At 35.6% G+C, this 21,058-nt stretch overlaps 1 protein-coding gene across 1 annotated transcript in view; it reads right to left on the bottom strand.

Annotated features, from left to right (window-relative positions):
* Positions 1-423: 423 nt before the first annotated feature.
* Positions 424-21,058, bottom strand: part of DCDC1 (doublecortin domain containing 1) — a 398,871-nt gene continuing 378,236 nt past the window's right edge. The window contains exons 31-36 of the mRNA XM_057748255.1: positions 19,528-19,680; positions 18,710-18,811; positions 13,763-13,899; positions 12,329-12,508; positions 3,106-3,256; positions 424-626 (exon numbers count right to left, since the gene is read on the bottom strand). Of these exons, the coding sequence (XP_057604238.1) occupies positions 424-626; positions 3,106-3,256; positions 12,329-12,508; positions 13,763-13,899; positions 18,710-18,811; positions 19,528-19,680 (926 nt within the window). The remainder of the gene's footprint in view (positions 627-3,105; positions 3,257-12,328; positions 12,509-13,762; positions 13,900-18,709; positions 18,812-19,527; positions 19,681-21,058) is intronic.

Below are 21,058 nucleotides of genomic sequence, written 5' to 3'. Positions count from 1 at the left end.
ATAAATAATCTAAAATTATTTATATATATAAAATATATATACTTGACCCCACTAAATTTAAATATATGTGTGTATATATATGTGTGTATATATATATATATACACACACACACTACAATTGTCAGAGTCTATTTTATTATCAAATTATATATGTATTACAATAATAAAAAAGTATATATAATTATATATGCTACTTGACCTCACTAAATTATATTTCAATAATAACTAGTATTTTCCTTTTTCTTTTCCTGGAAGAAAATATGCCTAAGATAGTTATTTTACTCGCATTGCCTTGTCTAGTTTTTGTTGTCTTTCTAAGAACAGATTTGAGGCATCAAACGCCACTCTGCGTAAAATGTAGAGGGTATAACTTTTTAAACAGACTGCATAAAATGAAAAATGCCGACATTGTCATATCACATCCTAGCAAACGGACGAGTCGTCCACACAGGCTACCCCAGCGCAGCACAGCACAAACCAGGATGGCTCTGCTAGGAATTCACTGTGTTGAGGTACCAGAGGCCGCAGCTTTGCAGATGGCGACGGCACAACATCTGTGGCTTGAGCGCCCTGTTGCCTTCGGATTCGGGCATAATTTGCTCTGACCTCCACCAGTTGCTTTAACTCTGTTAAAAAAAAATTATTTTGAGAGATAAATCAATGTATTTATAGAAAATAATTAAAAGTTCAGGATGATGAAAAACGTGAAGATCCTTCAGAAATCCTCAACTCCCACGCCGGCCTCTCTCATTACACACTTGACTTGCTTATCACATCAGACATGTGTTAACATTCTTTGGATTTCTACAGAATGGCAGTTGCTAGAGAGGGCTTCCTTCCAAGCTTTTTATAAAGCCTGAATTGGAAGCTAACCTAGGAGTGGTCTAAAAATTGAACCCACTGAAAAGATGGTAAACACAGCATTGAGAACAGGGCGCAGGTTTGATGACAAATGGCATACAGCACTCTTTTAATTTTGCTGGGGTTTTGTGTAAAAGAAACCATTCTAACAGCGTCTGATTTGTTTTGCCAAAACAAATCCATTTTTCAAAGACCCAGTGTGATTCTTTGATAACTAACTTTCACATGCTAAACTTTACACTATAGCACATAAAATAGGTTTTTATAAGGTGTTTAGTTTTAAAACTCCCAGGCTGTCTTATTTTCTACTACATAGTTAAGCCAGTAGGTCACAGAAAAACTATGAGTAGAATAATTAATTAAATGTCCCCTTCACAAGTGTGTGTGTGTGTGTGTGTGTGTGTGTGTGTATGCTAGTAGCATTTCTCTCTCTTTTTTAAAAGCATTCTGAGTATTTAGATTTCTACTAAATGATTAATTCTCAATTATTTCAGGAAAAACAATAAAATGGCAGCTTATATACTAACATAACTTTCTAAAGAGCAACTAAATTAGACTCTCTGCTATCAATCAGATTTTCTAGAACATGTATCACCCACTGAAAAGAACTTAGACAACTGGGGGAAACCACTAACATTTTCCCCATTAAGGTAATATGGGGACCCATTTTCAGAGAAGAAACAACTCTTTCACATCATAGTAATCCAGGTGGTTAAAGAACTGAAGATGCAAAGATGAATGTTTGTCTACATAGCCTTGTCAAAGGTCCACAGAGCTAAGAAGGAAGAAAATGGTGGGGAGAGTAATATTTGCATTTCTAGTTCTCTCTTTTCTCTTTGCAGTTTTTATTAGTAACAAGCTTGCTTCTGGGAAGGCGGCCTACATTTCTCTCTGTGTTTTTGGATGCCTGTTTGGCTAGGTTGCCTGAAGCATACTTAGCTTTATTTACCAGAAAGGCCCAGTGAATACAGTGAGGCCAGGAGAGTCGGGTCCAGGCAACAGAAAGCCACCCAAGAGTATGAAAGATTAAGCATGAATAACAAAGGGACTAGGAAAGTATTTCTACTGCATCATTTGTTTACTTATTGATCAATTACTTCAAGCATATACATATACTTAATTAGATCGAAAATTCTTTCAGGGAAGGAACCCTGGCTTACATTTCTTTTATAGGCTATGTACTTTGGGAACACAGAAGGCTGTCAACTAATACTTATTGATGATAAGAACCTTATCATTGGTGTGTTCTTCTATGTAATCACATAGTGAGGATCATCAAGAGCTAGGGTGAGGGGTGAATGATGGGGACAGCAGAATACAAAGAATACAAAGATTGGTGCCTCTTCCTTGAGGCAGGGCGGTGCTAGGGGAATAGGTGCGGCATCCTCAGAACAGCGCTAGGTAACCCAATAAACCTTGTCTTCCTACTTTTTAGTTTTCGTTCCTATACTTTTATCCCTTCTGGGCTAAGTGCAAAGATATGATTGCAACTATTTTAAAGACTTTTGGTTTAGATACCTTATTCACAACATAGTGATAATAATTTTATGGTGACTTTTAAAAGAGATAATCTAGTATTAGTTATTTTAAGGATCCCAGGTAATTCACTTCTGAATCTTTTAATTTCTTTTAAAATGATATCAATGTTCTTCAGAATATCCTGAAAATTATGTCTGTGCTAATGTACACCTACCCCAGGAAAGGGTTTTAAATTCCTCAGGATAGATAGGATAAAGGACAAGAATTGGTTTCATAACAAATGTATGTTCTTTTCGATTTCTAACATTTATCAAATAAAATTATCAAAGGACAGACAGGATAATAAAACAAACTTATATTTACTTCTTACTAAAGAAAGGAAATCTGTATACTGCATATTTGCTATTAATGAAACATTGTTTTAAATAACTTGTAAAGTAGGAAGTCAAGGAAGCCTCACTTTCTTCAGGGTTTATACTAAAGAATGAATACCTTCAAAGGAGGCCTTTTAGAATTTCTATAAATAAAGGCCCTTGGATAAAACTTAAGACTAACAGAACTTAGAATGAACCTCACCAGTGAGGTTCCAGCAAATAAATACATGAATTTAACTTTAGTAACATGGAGTAGGAAAGTGTGGAGGAGGATAATTATTAAAAATCAGCAGTATGGGATATAAAATACAGTAAACAAGCTCTTTGAAGAAGCACGTGAATGCTTTAATTATTCAAAAACTTGATGGAAAAAAAAACCCTTCATCCATACCTTTTTGGGTTGTAAAGCCATGTCCAGTGGACACACAGAGGACCATGTCTCGCTCTACGTCATCCCACGAGTAAATTGGCTCTCCGTCAGGGGTGTAGAGTGTTCTGGCTGGGTGGGCCAGTTTGAGACGAGAGGAGCAGTCATCCAACAGCTGAAACACAAAGGGACACACATACTGGGATGTGGAATGTCACAACATAATTAAGTATTAAAGAATCGACTCCTTTAAGAGAACTATTATCATGACATAAATATTCATTTTACTTATAATTGTTAGAGGTACACTGTATAGCACAGGGAACTCTACTCAATACTCTGTAATGACCTATATGAGAAAAGAATCCAAAAAGAGAGTAGATATATGTATATGTATAACTGATTCACTTTGCTGTACAGCAGAAAGTAACACAACATTGTAAATCAACTACACTCCAATAAAAAATTTAAAAAAAAAAGAAAGAGGTAGAGAAGGAGATGAGAAGAAGGGCTTACAAATGTTTCCTAACGTGGTTAAACTGTGAGGAACTTCAGTGCTTGTCAGTGGGTTTGTCCCCATAGTTCTCTATTTTTTCATGTAGAAGAGGTGTCTTACTGTTAAGAAATGGCTAGATGTGAAAGACTCTGATTCGAAGAATCTAGACTTGTCAAAACAGCTCAATTTTTTTTTCAGTGAGCAAGGAGCTAGAAAGACAAAAGCACTGACCTGGTTCTGGCCTCTGTCTGACCTCAGACAAGTCAGACAACCTCCCTACAAGTCTCTCCAACTATAAAATCAAAGTTTTGGTCTGATACCCCTTTGACTCCATGATTCTACGATCAAAGGTTTTTTCTCTTCAACTGATAAATGAAAAAATTATCTGTAGGGGCCTAATTCAATTTCTTTCAATTTTCCTTGAAATATTCATAAAAACACATATACAGATGTAAAGTGTCAGCAGTACTAAAAAGATTAGTCACCCTGTCGCCAGACCCCTAAGGATGGTTACATCAGTGTAAATAAGACTTTAAGACAAAACAATACAAGCAAGCAGGAGGAAAGTAAGTGGTTTCCACACACCTGCCTATATGGCTCTTACCTATCATACAGGTCAAACACCTGCTCTCCCAAAATGAAGGAGCGAGTCCACATGAGCCCCAAATCACCTTTTCAATATTCTTTTTTTTTAAAAAATTTAACATCTTTACTGAGGTTTAATTTACATGCCATAAAATTCATTAATTTCAAGTATGAAACCAACAATGAATTGCAGTAAATTTATAAAGTTGTGCAGCCCTTTCATGATACAATTTTAGAACGTTCCCATCACCCCAAGAATATCTTTCATGGTCACTGCAGTCACTTCTGTGACTGCAATACTTCTTTTTTGTAGATCGAATTAGGGGTTACAACTCACAGCAATGCAGCCTGGCAGGGGGCAGATCTGGGTAGGTAATGGCATCTTGCATTTGGAAAATGAATCAGTAACATGAAGGAAGACAAGAGAGTGATGAGATAATGCAATTTAGAGAGTGCACTTTTCCCCACTATTTTGAGCAAGGGATGAATGCACTGAATTGAACAATAACTGAAATTATCCCAGAATACATTCCCATCTGTAGAGTGGGATAGTCAGAGAAGAACAGTGGGAGAATGGACTTAAATGCAGTCCTATACCCCTTGCTAAATAACAGCCAGTCAGCAGCAATTTGATTCTGATTCAGAACCTAGGGGAAGGATCCTGACAGCTCCCAAGTCAAAATTTAGAGGAACAAAAGAAAACCAATGTCTTCTGTCCAGAGATTTCTCCTTGTGTAAGGAGATATAAATAGAAAAATGAACATCAGCAACAGTATGAGGCCTATGAAAATATTCTACAAATTAAAAAATGGTATCTGTACACAAGATGAAGATTTAAAAAAAGATTTACAGCACAAATATACTTTAGTGAGTATCTGTATTGTGCTTCCCCAAAATTTGATAAAATATAACTTCCATACACACACACACACACACACACACGCAAAGAAATGAGATGACAACAGCTTAAAGGAACGCAGCATTGCTGAGATGCAGGCAGAGATAATGATGGTGATGGGAACAATAATAGCAGTTAAAATTTATTAGCACATTTCTATGGGCTAGAAAGTTTCCTAAAAGTTTTTAAGGGCAATCTAATCTAATATTCTGTGGAAATAATTATTCTTCTTCTTTTGTTGATGAGGAAAATGGGGAACAGAGAGGTTAAATATCATAACCAAGGTCACACAGCTGGAAAGAGAAGAAACAGAGTTTCAAATTGGGATGAATAGAGAGAGAATGAGAAGGTAAGGAAATGAAAGTTTCAATAATAGAATTAAATTCTGTCTTTAAAAGCAGGGAAAAGCAGACTCAATATTGTAGAAAATCAAATCAGTATTAGGGAGGACTAAGTTGAGAAAACCTCGTAGAATGTGGAGAAAGGATAAGACAAAATTTATGAGGGAAAAGTTAAACATTTGGAATGTCAAGACATCAGATATTAAACCTATACGTCATTGGTGTTACTAGAGGAGAATCCAGAATAAATTAAACTTAAGCAATTATCAAAACACAGAAGAAAACTTTCCTATTTCAAACAAAGACCCAAGTCTTCGGATCAAATAAGCTAACCCAGGATAAGGCAAAGTTAATGAAAAAATGAGTAGCATTTAAATATAACTGGGTAAAAAGTATGAATTTCAGACATGGGGGAAAAATTCAGGTATGTTTAAATCTGTTTTCTGCAACAATGAATACCAAAGAAAACGGAGGGAAATCTATGAAGTTTTTAGGGGAAAAGATTTCAATATAAGAATTCAGTATCCACCAAAATTATTTCTTTGGTTACAGGAAACAAAAGATATCCTTATGTGTACAAAAACTCAGAAAACATATCGCACAGATATGTTTCAGATTATTAAAAAAGGAATGCAATTCTGTAACCATGGAAAATTCATAATAAAGTGACTAATATTAAGCAGTAATATCACTAGAACATGAGACAACTGCTATAAAAATGGTCAGAAAATAAATTTTAAAATTTAAAATGTCTTCATAGAGAAAAAAATAAAGTAAAAATGTAAAACATCACCAAAAGGAGACATGGGCAAGGAAAAGAAAAACCAAAGCATTCCAACTTTCTAATTATTCATGGGGGAAAAAGATGCTCTTTCTTCTTTATTTCCATTGTTGAGAATATTTACTTTTACGATTATAATCAATGCAATAAAACATAGAATAAGAGAAACAGTTCTTCTAAAGGAGTTGGCAAAATCATCACCATGTGAACGTAATATGATTTCGTTCTTAGAAAATTTATGTAAATGTAATCATAAATTAATAACAAAAAGAATGCTTAATAAAGTGGCCAAGCACAAAATAAATTATAAACCATCAACAGTTTTTTGTTTTTGTTGTTGTTCACCAAGAAAAGGTATTTAAAAAATACAGTGGGGGAAACCCATTCCAACAGCAAACAACTCAGAATGACAATTATTTTTAATGTGAGGCCCTTATAAAAATTATAAAATTTACTGAAGGACAAGAAAAGATCTATATGTATATAAAACATCACAGAATTCAATCTGGCTGCAAAGACTGAATATTGTAAAAGATGTCAATTCTTATGAAACAAATTAATAGTCTAACACAACTACAGTCAAAACCCCTGTAGGATGATTTTAGGGTGTTGAAATGTAATTCCAAAATTCATCTATAAAAATCAACAAGCAAGAATATTCAAGTAAAATCTGAAAACGAAGCACAACAACAGGCAACTCCTATGAGATATTAAAATATATTAAAAAGCTGTAGTAATTCTAAGAGTATTAGATAGCTTAAAAGCAGAAGCTAATAAAAATTTAGTATGTTATAAAGTTTGTATTTCCAACTCAATGGGGAGAACAAAAAAGATTATTCTGTGAGTAGGGCTCAGGTACTAATTTTAAGCCAACCAGCAAAGCAGAGAAAACAGTTTCACTCAAATTTTACACCAGAAGGAAGTTTCACACAGTTTAAAAAATGAAAGGGAAAGACACAATTACAAAAAATTTAAGAAAAATCAGATGCATATTTACATGACATAAGGATAGTAAAATACTATTGGAACATGGAAAGCAAAGAGCAAACTTTTACAATATATTAATTTCTGTACATAAACAAATCTCCTAGGCACAATGGCAAATTGGAAATTTGTTACAATAAATCTGATAAACAGCAAACAATACAAAACTGGATGAATAAGTAATAATCCATCCATGTGATAGAAAATTATGATGCTATTGAAAATAATGTTTTGTTAAATATTAAAGAAAAGTCACAATAGTTTGTTAAGTGAATAATGCAGGTTGCAAAATTATGCATTACCATGTGATCTACTATGATCACAATGGCAAACAAATATATAAATGACTATGTAGAAACCATAGAAATATATCTACTAAAATTATAGTAACTCTGGTTATTTGTGGGTGAAAGAATTTTCATTTCCTTCTTGGTGCTTTTTTTCTAATTTTAATACAATGACTGTATGTTGTTTTACAATTAGAAAACAGAACAAATGTTATTAAAATAATCGAAAAATTCATAGTGATTACAATAGAGTCATATGGTTTCATGTGGTTTTGCAGTTTTTCTAAATTTTCCATAATAATAGTCACTATCTTAGTCTGCTTGGGCTGCCAAAACAAATACTGTGGACTGAATGGCTTAAACAAAAGAAATTTATTTCTCACAGTTCTGGAGGCTGGCAAGTCAAGATCAAGCTGCGGTTTGATTTGGTTTCTGGTGAGAGCTCCTCCTGGCTTACAGGCAGCTGCCTTCTTGTTGTGTCTTCATATGGTGAGAGAAGGGAGGGAGCTCTCTCTTTTTCTTTTCTTATAAACCCACAAATTTTATCTGGTTAGGGCCCCACCCTTAAGGTCATTTAACCTTAATTGCCTCCTCAAAGCCCTGTCTCCAAATACAATCACTTTGGGGGTTAGGGCTTTAACATAAGAATTCGGGGGTGGGGGTGGGGGACACAATTCAGTCCATAGCAATTATTATTTTTTCCTGCTCCAAGGCAACCAAAGAGTATGATAACTGAGTTTCTATCTGGACTGGGAGCAGTGGGGAGCTGTCCTAGAAGTATGTAGATAGGTCTCTGGAAGAAATTCCCACAGCTTGAAAAGATCCTACAGAAGGATAATTCTATTTTCCCCTACTGTACCACTAAAATGTCACTAGTCAATAGATATTGTGTTTCCTGTTTATAATCAGAAAAAAAAATGAATATTATTTAATAAAAACATATACCAAATACAAAATATGAATTAAATCTTTAGCTATTTCACTTGTTCACAAAATTCTATTTATATGAGACTCAGTGAATGAGTTTACAAAAATCTTTTAAAAAATAAATTAAAAAAAAAGGCATTTTCAGTACAATTAGGTTCTAAAATACCTAGTTAGCGTATGACCTTTTAATGACATTCTTAATTCTCAGTTTTTCAAATATATCTAAATTTATTCAAGTACCTTCTTTAAAGTGGGTAATTTAAATGTTTATAATTTTTGCAATAACAAAGCTCACAATAAAAGAACAATGTTCTGTACATAATTCCTCACCCGCAGTCTTTTTTGTGAGTTTTCACAGGCCAGGTCCTCTCAGGGAGGCACCCAGGGGCATCACAGAACTAGCTCATATTCCCTGAGGACATGAGGTACTTGCCTCGGCAAATCAAAAAACTCTGTTTCTCATTTTTTCAGCTTCCGCTCATGCATTCAGAACTGTGCTTGGCTGTGAGAGAACACACTGGTTTTGAGATTCTGTAGAATCAGAGATGTTGCAGGGATGGGAGGAGACAGATGCTTCAGAACCATAGAAGGAGGGGCCCGGATAGTCATAAATCAGAGAAAGATGATGGCCCTGAAGAAAGAGCCACTAACCCTTGGTGCACTGATGACAGATGAGTCTACACCAGTTGGAGATGAGAGTTGCTCCAGCCATGTTCACAGATTGGGCAGGAAGAATGTGGTTAAATCATCCAGAACAGCCAGAGCAGTGAAAGAAGCTGAGGGAAAGCCTCCATTAGATGGGATTCAAATACCATCTGGGGGTTTTATTACAGAAAGTAGAGTGAAGCACTTTGAAATGTGTTCTGTTCCTCATTCTTCTGGTAAAATTACCAACCATTGAAACTCTGAGCTTCTTTGGAACTGGCGTTGTTAGCCAGATTCACCCAGTAAAATCTGAACCTTACTCTTCCTGTTGTTTATTTGTTTCACACACACAGTCTATTCTCCTGAAGTATTCTTTACAGCCTGATAGCCTGAAAGGATACATTTCTAACTAATCACAAAAATCTCATGCAGATCCCTAAGAACAAAAACAGAATGGAAAAGGAAAGGAGAGAGATTAGAAAGGACATTTTTTTAATAAAGCAAAAGAAGAAATAATATGCAGAAAACTTTCTAGACATTGCCTAACTATCTTTCTACACGCTGAGGCCACGTTAATCTCCCCAAACATTGGTTTTACTATGTCATTACCTTATACAAAGACAACTAGTGGCTCATGCACTTTAGTCTGGGGTAGTGTAATGGACTGAACTGTGTCCTTCTCAAAACTCATAGGTTTTGAGGAAGGGCTATGAGAGGACACAGTGGAGAGAAGTCAGCCATCTGCCACTCAGAGAGAGAGTCCATATCAGAAACCAATCCTGCTGGCACCTTGATCTCAGACTTTCCAGCCTCTGGAAGCATGAGAGAGAAATTTCTGTTGTTAAAGCCACCCAGTCTGTGGTATTTGGTTATGGCAGCCCACGTAGACCATACAGAGAGCGTGTGGTGTCCACCAGATACGCTTTTGAACAACCTCTCCAGTTGTCTGCATCTCTCCCTATTTCTCAGTCCAAGTACATCTACTTATATGGTTTATGAATTCTAACACCCACTCCTCTGTAGGTGGTGCCCCTCAACCTTGTTAATGCTTTTCTGCCTAAATGTTTAATCTCACCCGTTTCTCAAGTTCCATCAGAGGTCCTGACTGAGTCCTCTGTGCAGCCTTTCTCCTTCACCCCAGGCGGGCACAGTGTTCCCTCCTTTGAACTCCTATTGAACTTCCTGTATGTACTACTAATCTGGACTTGATCACATGCTGTTAGTACTTCTCTAAGAGGAATGTCAGCTCCCTTAGCAGATGCGTTTTTCTTACAAAGACAATCTGTGTTCATCATAACAAAATATGGAACACACAGAAAAACACATAATACAGAAATACCACCTTTATTAGGTCACCAGTAATAAGACCAGCCGATAAACACTTCCAAAAATAAAATACTTCCAGTCTTTTTCTTTTAGGTATGTGCATGCCTGGATATAGAATCCTACTCTACATGCTTTATATTATGTTTTTTTCACTTAGTATATCTCGAACAACTTTATTGTCATTATTCTTTCTAAAGTTGATTTTAATTACGATAATATTCCATCCTATACACTATAATTCATTTAACCAACTCCCTATTGACAAGTGTCTATTTTTAATCTATGTTATAAATAGCCGCATGATAAATATTCTTACCAAATAATCTTTGCATAAATTCATGAAAATATCCTTGGGATAAGGTTCTAGCAGTGCATTTTCTTATGACTTGTATAGCCACATGGTCTTCCAAAAAGTTGTATTTCCAGCAACATGAGAATGCCTATTTCTCTATAAACCTAAGTAAAGCTTGAATGTTTTCAAATGTTTTGCCAATTGGAAATATGGATTTAATGAGAACATAGATCGTGTGTTATTTTATTCCTCCGATTGCTTTCACTACTATTGAGGTTAACCTGTCAATTATACCCCACTATAAATTTTTCAAAATCTTTTCACACACATAAATTAGAATAATACTTTACAGCATCTAGCACTGTGCCCTTTGCGTACAAAGTTCATAAAAAAGTTATATGATCATGGAATAATGTGTATGGAGTGCCTTTTATATGCTACATGAGAGTCACATAAATCAAAAAGTCATTCCTTCACCAGGTATATGTAATTTTTGTAAAAGTTACTGTAAGTTTTTGCTATCCTGAGTCTGATAGGCTATCTTTAATCCTATCAGCCCTACTCTACTCTTTATTTATTAATCATTTCTTATTCCCTCACTAACATATCAGTTCTAGCATCTTAAGACTTAGCATCTATAATATAAACTCTGTGATATTCAAAGAAACCAGAAAGGAAGAAACATTTCAGCCTTGTTATAGAAACTGTTCTAGAATGTTCTCTCCTGAAAAAGCTTTCACGCATTTACAAATTTTTTTAAAAACGTGTATGAAGTTTTTTCCCTTTTTTCCCCATGTGTATGACGTTCCTTTACTTGCATTCCCAGTTTTTAATTTATTGTCTGCATTTTTCTCTCTCCCTTCTCAAGTACAGCAAATCAGTTGTCAATTTCTGGGATGCAATGGCTTTCACAGGTCTTATTCAGAATCCTTGTCAAAGAGGAATGGTCTCTGTCACACTTCGAAATCACCAACCGTGAGGGGCACAACTCCTCTGAGGCGCCCCTGCTACTCTACGTGCCCCCATCAGCCTCCACAAATGCCTCCAGGCCCGTCTGCTGCACTGTCTTGCCTTTCTCTCCAACCCCCACCAACATCTTATCTTTATGGGACTTCCTATTGTCCCAGAAGATGTTATAAAAACATTTCACAAAATAATAAAGCCAAACAAGACAAAATATCAAATTTTAGAACTGTATCCTTGATATTGCAAATAATAAATGAACTGCTACTCAGCTTTTCTTTAGTCAATGTTTTAATTTTGGAAAGTGGAACGTTTGCCATAGTTCCAGGCCTCTAGGTAACAAATATGAGAGCGTCTCTCTAGTGAATACTGTTGTTTTCCCCACAGAGAACATATCTAGTGAATAAGCACTCTTTTATATACTAGGTTTCAAATGGAACAGGAAAACTCTTTTACATTATCTTAAATTTAGATTTTACTCTTTGGCTGCAGTGGGTTTGATTGTCATTGTTCTCTGCTGGCCAAGCATGATATTCTGATGCACACATTATGTCAGACAGCACCGGACTTTACCCTGTGAGGAAAGTATTACTCCCATGTTACAGATGAGAAAATGAGGTTTAGAGAGGTAAAATAATTTGCCTGACCTAACGATCTAGAAATGTCAGAGCTGGAATTTGAACCCAGACCTAAGAAGCGCTCTCCTTTCATACCAGGCTTACCTCTGAAATAGTTTTGCCCCAGGCGTAAGTGCCATTTTCAGGTCTGCCCCCATTTAGATAAGTCCATACTCGTTTTGTATTGGGTTGTTTATACAGGCTGCTCTGCTTGAATGATATACATTTAGGTGCAACTGGAGAATTTCTCTTGGATTGCAGTTCTTGCACATCAGAAAGGTGTGCCTGTTAAGAAAATCCCAGAGAACGCCATGGTTAGGGAATTGTCTGTTTAGAGTGTGTGTGTGTGTGTGTGTATGTGTGTGCAGAATATGATGAAAGACAGAAATATAATTGTACATTATATTGAAAAGGATTTAGGAAATGCGTTACCTTCTCCTCTCCTATCACTGACTCTTCTGTAGATTCCCCTTGCTTCAATGAGTCATTATAGGCAATAATAATCATTGGAGTAGGAATAGCAAGGCACTTATTTGGGCAAAGCGCTTAACTTTCATTTATAATTTGGAGAAATGAATAGAGATGTGTTTTTGGATTTATGCATGGTGCTTCTCCTACTGAGTGATTTCTCTGCATCTAACAAATGAGTTTTTGATTAGAATCACAACATCATTTCCTTTAACCAAGAAATGCTTAAGGGAATGTGCATGACTGTTGTTTAAATCTTTACTCTCTGTCTTTTAAAATACAGCAGCCACCCTTATACTCTGCCAGGTCCCTGCCAGGCAGCTTTTCATCCTACTTCAAGCATGTCCTAGTTCAATGCTTTGCATTCATTCCCTGGTCAGTGATTTATCCTTCTTAGCTTGGCAAGAAGTCATATTTCTAGCAATGTCAATTTCGTTTTCTCTAGTAACCTTGACTTGGGCACATGCCTAAGATTTAGATTGAACACATTTCACGATTTGAGAAACCCTATTAAATAAGAGCACATCATTTTGGTGAAAAACTTCACAAAGCAAAAAGTTGTCCCAGGTCTCTGTCCCCCATCCTCGCTCAACAGCTGACCTTTCTCTTCTCGACGTTTTTATGTCCGGCAATCCTTACTGATTAATCAATTGGACTGCTTTTTGAATTCCTCACTTCTGAATGTCTCCATTGCAATTAGTATTTTGCTCCTTCCTCTTTTTGCATATTGAGACATACCCTTAGGAGTGATGAGCGATGAAGCCATAAGGCTCAACTTGACTACACTTATTATAATTACCTTTGTACATATCCACTGGGCCTTTTTCTCTTCTTTGCTAAGGTCATAATTTCTGGTCTCCATTCAAACAAAACAGACTTTCACATGAGCTGACGGTCTCTTAGATAGCTACTCTCCAAATGCCAACTCAATGCTTGGCATATGCTTATGTGGTCATAACTGACCAGATGCCGAGAATATATTAACAGTGTAATTTAAAAATTCAATAGTGTGCTTTTAAAAGCTTATAAAAGAGGCTGACTCTTAAATGTCCAGAGTCCTAAAGATCATACCTCTGTATGTCTTATAAGGTCCATGAGTTTAATTTCCTCTTGAGTCTGTTCAGTCCAGCCTCCTTCCACTACCACCGGCTGCACAGGGCTTTTGTTGGGAACCATGGTGGCTGGCTGACATGCTGCTACCCGCCGCCCTGGGGAAAGAAGTCTCTGGAAATGTTGTTTCTGATGATAGGCTTTCAGATTTCAAATAAATTGGTTTGGCTTTCTATGCATAAATCATTCCACTTGGGAGCAGAGGCTAAAATACTAAATATATCATAAAAGCAAAGATGCCTAAGGTAATAAGATCTAACAATGCCTCTTCATATGGGAGCTTGAGGCTTTAAATAGCAGGATATGCATACTCACTGTACAGATGGAAAAGAAAGATAACACGCTGACTTCCACACTGGCCCCGGCCTCTCATCCAGATACGGTTCAGCGGTAATTTAGTCAAATAGAATCCATGACCTATACAGCCCATCATCTCTTCCAGTCATGGAACATATGTTTTGTTCTCTTCACTAATAATAAGCCTTTCCCCCACAATTAGCTTAGCAGCCTGGGGATTAAGTATTTCTAAAATAATATTAACCCAAGAGACAGGAGGCCTTTTTTTCTATCTAATAATACCCCGCGAGCACGATTAGTTTCTAACACCTCTGCTGTGTCCTTTAGGCTCATAAGAAGCTGTGGTAAGAGAAAATATTTATTGGAATAGTGTATTCTAAAGAATCACAGGAATAAGTTAATAAGTGTGGTGATTTGAATTTATGCATTCTTTTAGCGAGACCACTTTAAATCATTATAAAAGAGGTTTAAAGGTCACACTTATTAACTTGTTCTCTTTTTTCTGGGTTGAAGATATACTCAGTACTGAGTCTCATACTGATCTCGAAGCTTCTTAAGTACAAATAATACCTTCTCTTGTATGTTTCTCTGGGAACCTATGTTGAACACTACCTACGAGTCAGGCGTTGTGCTGGATGGTGCAAATACAAACATGTTTGAGACTGAGTCTTTGCCTCAAAGGCTTACACTTTGGCAAGGAAGGCAAATGTCAAGGAAATGATTACACCAACAACTGATTGTAATTGTGTTGCACCACGGAAGTACAAGGTGTGTAAAAGCATGGAACAGGGGTTGCTACTGAGTCTGAGGTGTCAGAGAAGGCTTCTTTGAGAAAGTAACACAGATAGATAAGATAATAGAAATACTGAAATGAAGTTGAGTCCTAATTTTGCTGCCAGGGGACTCTTAATGTGCAGGTTTTCATACCATGAAGATGAACAAAACCCTTTGAAAATAACTCAGTATTTGTAGAGGAGAAAGCCTCTGTGCTCTTATAGCTCAAGTTTGTGGAAATAGATCCAGCAATAAAAATAAGTGGCAGCAATGACTTTTCAGGGAAATCAGAACTCTACGCACATAATAAGTACTCATATGCAATTTATGGCTGTGGAAAAAACATAACTGAATCCACAGCCAATGAGTTACAGTGACAATACCATTAGGCAACATGTTTTGGAGAAAACCACCATGGCACCAGAAAAATACATAACACAAATTTATGCAAAATATAGTTTTAGCTGACTCTATTCATAATGTGCAGACAACATTAATTTATGACACATAAATTCTTATGGATAATATCTCAATAAATATTTTACTTATAATGCATTTTGAACACTAAAGTTTTTCTCAACTAAAGACAGTTCTCCAATAGTTTATCATTTACACTATTGAGAGACAGAACTTGAATAAAAGAAAGAGCAAAAAACATTATGCATTATTTGTTTTTTTGTCAACTTGTTTTTAATAGTCTTAAGAAAATGAAAGCATTTGCATTATAATTTTTATCAAGAGACATAATGTCATCACAAAAGGTGTTAGTTTGGGAAAAGGTTTTTGTAACAAACTATTATTTATGTAGGTGAGAATAGCAAATAGAAACCAAATAAAAAAAGCTCTCCTCATACCTCTCCTTTTTATTTTCTTATTACATTTTCCATATATTCTGTTTTATTTCACATAAAGATGGAGGGGAAAATGATCATATCTAACTATTAATGGGGAAAGCTAGAGAACACGAGTGCTTTGCGGTCCTTTCAGATTATAAATCTCTCCTGGACAGCTCTCCTCATACCTCTCCTTTATCTGGAGGGCCCATTCTGGTTCAGCACCATACGTGCCTGCAAGGATTAGCCCACCTCATTTGGAGTTTCAGTTAGCAGATCTGTTTAGCTCTCACACTAAATAAAGTGTTCCAGTGTTGCCTTTATACGTAACAAAGGTGATACTTTGGCCTGATATGCCATCCCTCAGTTTTGTTTATCAGTTTTTAGGACCCCAAGTGGTAAAAATGGGCTGCCTTCTCAGGATCCCCTGTTCTAATATTTATTGAGTGTTTATTCCATGCTAAGCATGTAGTAAATGTTTGACATTTGTTACTTGGTCATAAAAATCCTACAAAGTTGTTACTAGTATTGATTAATATTAGCAATGATCATGCTTACAAATGAAATGTAAAATCAGCTTAGCACAGTACTTTGTACACAGTATATGCTCAATAAACATTTACCAATCTTTATGATAATAAGATATAATCGATTTGGTCACTATTCATATCTCCCAAACTTCCTCTTTCATCCAATACTCAAGAAGCTCACAGTCCAACAGGGACTTCAGTTAACTAAATTTAAACTTGCTTTTATTTATCCTCACAATCCCAACAACTAGAAAATACCATCCTCAGAGCAGGTACTTTATTCTACATTTAATAGCAGAATTTACATTTAATAGCAGAAAACATAACATGGCAGTGGAAACAAGATTTATCTCAGTACTAAATTCTAAGAGAAATTACATTAATGGACTCTGCCCACAATGGATACCATCTGACCAAACATACTGTTTTCAACAATGATGCCACAGATGATGGCAACTGAAATTTAAAACACCTTTTTAATACTTAATTATAATAAAAGTTAAAGACATAATATAAAATCAGAATTCAGTAAAGCAGTTCTGCCAGCTGCTATTTTTAATATGTTACTTTCTATTGATTTAATTTGATAAAGAAATAGAGCTTAGAAAACTCATTGGAGTGAATGGTTGAAATTCCATTTATTCTTTAATTAAATAGTTCTACAACTATTCAGAGAACAAATAAGAAGGGTACAGAGTTTATAATGTAACATAGGAGAGACAGTCACATGATCAGGTATGTATAATAACGTGATAAGGGTTATCACAGGGGAAGTTCAGGGTATGATAAACCACACTATTCCTGACTTAGAATGTTAGGGAAGGCTTTTAGGAAGAAAAAACGAGTAAGCTGAAAAGTAAATGATAAGAAGTAATCCAAGAGAACAGGAGAGAGAAAATTTTGAGGCAGAGGGAACTGAATTGTGTCAAAAGCTCAGAACTAAGAAGGCACATGGTAAGTCTGGGGGATTGGGAAAAAAAAGTCCAAATGGGCAGAGTGGAGTGAGAAAGGGGAGGGAGAAGTTTCCAGAGAACCAGATCAGGAAGGACAATATTAAGGAGTTTCACTTTTGCTATAAAGATAATAAAAGCTTTGAAAGGGTTTATGCCTGGAGAACCATAACACCTTTGCATTTTTGCATCATCACTCCAGCTCCAGAATGTCACCATTATGAATAGGATGGAAACTACTGTCCAGACTGGAGGCAGGGAGACCAGGCTGAAAGCTGGTCCAATAACCCAAGGAATAGGTGACAATAGCTTGAACTTGGATAATGATAGTAGGAATCAAGACCATTCAAATTCAAAGAAAATTAATTTAAAAAAAAAGACCGTTAGAATTCATTTGGGAAAACAGATTCAAAGCAACAAGACTTAATGATATTTGCTTAGAGACAGTGAGAGAAGGAGATGCCGAGGATAACTCCCAGTGCCTCCGAGGGAACACCTGAGTAGACGGTAGTAATGTCCACAGAAGAAATGAAGGAGGCACTGGTGTGAAATACATAATGAAATGCAATGAAATGGTGATAGGGTCCCCATATGGTGGCAAGATAACTTTAGTTTTGGACGTGCCTATGGGACATTCAAGTGAAAATGTCTAGTAAGTCGTAGTCGAGGTTAGCAATAGTAATAGGTGCTTTTCAGTTAGACCCCAAAATTATTTTGGTAAAAACTGGAAAATAGCCATTTCAATCCAGAGTACTGTCCAGTGCATTTAGGACTAATTGTCTTATTTATTGAACTAAGATTCACAAGTTTCTGACACTAGACAGTATAGATACTCAGGAGATGAAATCCTGCTATGGCAATTACAGAGCCTGAAATGTATTCCTTCCCAGACTAAAGTCCATAATATTCTTTCTCCCCAAAGAATCATCTGGTGTCTCAAGTGCCGGGAGCAATATAAGATCAAGAACTTAAGATTCTGTGACAAAGAGAATGGAAGAAGAGGACAAATATTGTCAATTGATCACTTTGTCTATGAATAACATATCTTACGTCGCATAACAAGAGGGGGGCTTTCTGAGATAAAGATACTAATCTTTGAAGAATTTAGTACTTCCTCACTCAGACTATTTAACAAAACTTCTTCCCAAACCCAAAAAATAACAGAAAGTTTTGTTTAGTGACTAACTCCAAAGTCCATAAAATAGTTCAGGAATTGTTTCAAAACCAAGAGGGTGGTTATATGATCCACACATCCTCCAAATGTTCTAAATGTATGTATATAAATTTTTAATGTATGTATATGTATATAAATCATGTGATATTCATTTTCATATAAAATTTACAAATATAAAATCAGAACTGCAAAGATATATTATTAGGTTTTATATTTGCTCAAGTGACTTTTGTAACACAGTATATAATATTCAGTTAAACATCTGGTATCTAACGGTAGAAAAGAACTACCAGCAAATTGAGGTTAGTTTTAGAATTAAATATGTGATGCTTGATTTAGTTCATACTGACCTTTTAACTGTCTCATTTTGTGTTTCATGGTGTCTAGATCAGCCAAAACTTTGTCCTTTTTCAGCCAGTTCTGTTTTTCTATTTTTTCTGCTTTCTTCAAAGCTAGAATAATAAAAATACATGATATTTTATCTTGCATTCTTTTTATCAACAGTAATTTATCATGCAAGCCAATAATTTATAAAGAACTTTCTGCTCCAAGAAATAGATTCAATTAGAAACAAGTAATTAAAAGGTAAGGGTCATTAAAAGAAACCACATTTGAAAGATGACAGGGCTTAAGGCATTTTTTTATGGAAGGGAGGAGGGAAAAGAAGAACAGTGCTGTTTTATTATATAGATTTACCATATGCAATAGCCATATTTCATTTTCTACTTCCACAAACTATTTGGAGGTGATGAAAGCCTGGCTTGGAACCATTCATTTTTTAAACATCCACCTACTGCCTAAAGGGTGCAATTCTTAAAAATGAAAATGTGCAGACAGGTCGTCTTCAGTGTGAATTAAACTCATTTGTTATTTTCTAATGTATACCATTATTCTCAGTCTTATAGATCAAGGATCTCTTTATCAACTAAATTAGACATTCCTCATGCAGAATACTCCATTCCAGTAAGAAAAAACAGGCAATTGTGCAAATAGAGGAGTATAGCTATCTTTGTGCACGTTAATTGATGAACCGTCTGTTCTTTGCATAAATGTGATGTTATTATGTTGACATCATACACATTTAATTCATTTTCTTATGGTGACAAAAAATTTATTTCTTTCTCCCTTCATGCACTTGCTTGAAAGAAAGCAAAAACAAAACACTTACCATACGGAGACAGAAATGGTTCACCACAAGATGCCCAGATGGCAATAGGGTTTCTGAAGATGAGGGTGAGCAAAGACTTATCTATGTCATCCCAGCTATCAGATGTCACAGACTTTGGAAATAATTTGGTTTTCATTTTCATTCTTGAGTTTCCTGGGAGGCAAACGACACATTTACCATTGTTCAATGAATAATGAATAAATTTGCTTGCTGAATTCATTTGTTTATTCAAAATATTTCATTCTTCATTAATGACTTGATTTAAACCGGTTAATACCAAAAACAGATGCAAATACATAAATGTGATCAGAAACTTCATATGCAACTAAATAATTTAAACTAATCTTATTGTAAGTACATATTTTAATTCCTTTCTTATAATTTACCTAGTTATGAAAAAAAATATGAGCTTACCAAAATAACTACTCTGAAAGGGGATAAAGAGATAAAAAGAAAAAGCAAGAAAGGGGAGAAAGGAGTATAGGAATAGACCAAAGCCAGACATAAGGTGCTTCAGAGAACTCATCAATTAAGTGATTAATAGTATCTATCTCATTCTGCTGTTGGGAAGATTTTAAAAAAGGAAAATGCTTAGAACAGTATTTGGTCTATTTAATTGTTCAAGCATCCAAAAATGCTAGAAAGTATTTTTATTATCACCATCATGATACTGGACATGAGTAGCACACTGTTTTTATTTGCTAGAGATAAAGCACTATTTGCGCACTGAGCATCCTTGTGGCTAAAGCAAGGAGGAAAACACCATTTCAAGATACACATGGCCAACAGAGAGAGATAAAATTCCTCAAGATACACCTTTCCTTCTCCTGAGATCTGAGAGAAATTTATTTCAGGGTCTTCATAAAGGGGTTATTTGTGATACAGCAAATAGTATCCTACTATAAAATTAATGCCTGTTGAGAACTTAATATGTGCTGGGCATTTTACTAAGACCTCTACATACATTATCTCATTTAATTCTCAAAATGATACTCTGATAACTTGCACAGTAACTGAGATTTAGTCACAAAGCCAGATGGGGGCAGAGCCAGAATTAGAATCCAGGCCTTCTGCCTCCAGAGCCAGTGCCCTCAACCACTGCCTTTATAGTAAGCATGATACTGAGTTTTTGATTGATGCCTGTTTCTTTTAATTTCCTCAATGCAAACTGATATCATAACTCCAAGTCATGATTCAGTAAAGGGGATAGCCAGCTAATGCACCTGCCTCATTCCAGGATAATCTTTAGAATATGAGAGGAAGGGATGGCCATAGCCTTTCGGTAGACCCACATGAATAACATTCCTTCCAACCAGGTTTTACATAAGAATTTGAAAGAAGAATGTTTGAAATTTTAAATCTTCCAGAACCTGGAGACCAGATATTCCATATGCCAAATAAAGGTAGAACTATGTGCTTTAGTGATCAGCTAGGCATTAAATATTCACATAATTATTTTTTAAAACTCATTAGAAACCCAAACAAATAATATCATTATAAAATAATAGAAAAAGAGTATTGGTCTCTGTTC

This window comes from Hippopotamus amphibius, chromosome 9 (genome assembly GCF_030028045.1).
Source record: "Hippopotamus amphibius kiboko isolate mHipAmp2 chromosome 9, mHipAmp2.hap2, whole genome shotgun sequence".
In the NCBI taxonomy this organism is placed as follows: Eukaryota; Metazoa; Chordata; class Mammalia; order Artiodactyla; family Hippopotamidae; genus Hippopotamus; species Hippopotamus amphibius.
The sequence above is the reverse complement of the archived record's forward strand: the minus strand, read 5'-3'. Positions and strand labels throughout refer to the sequence as shown.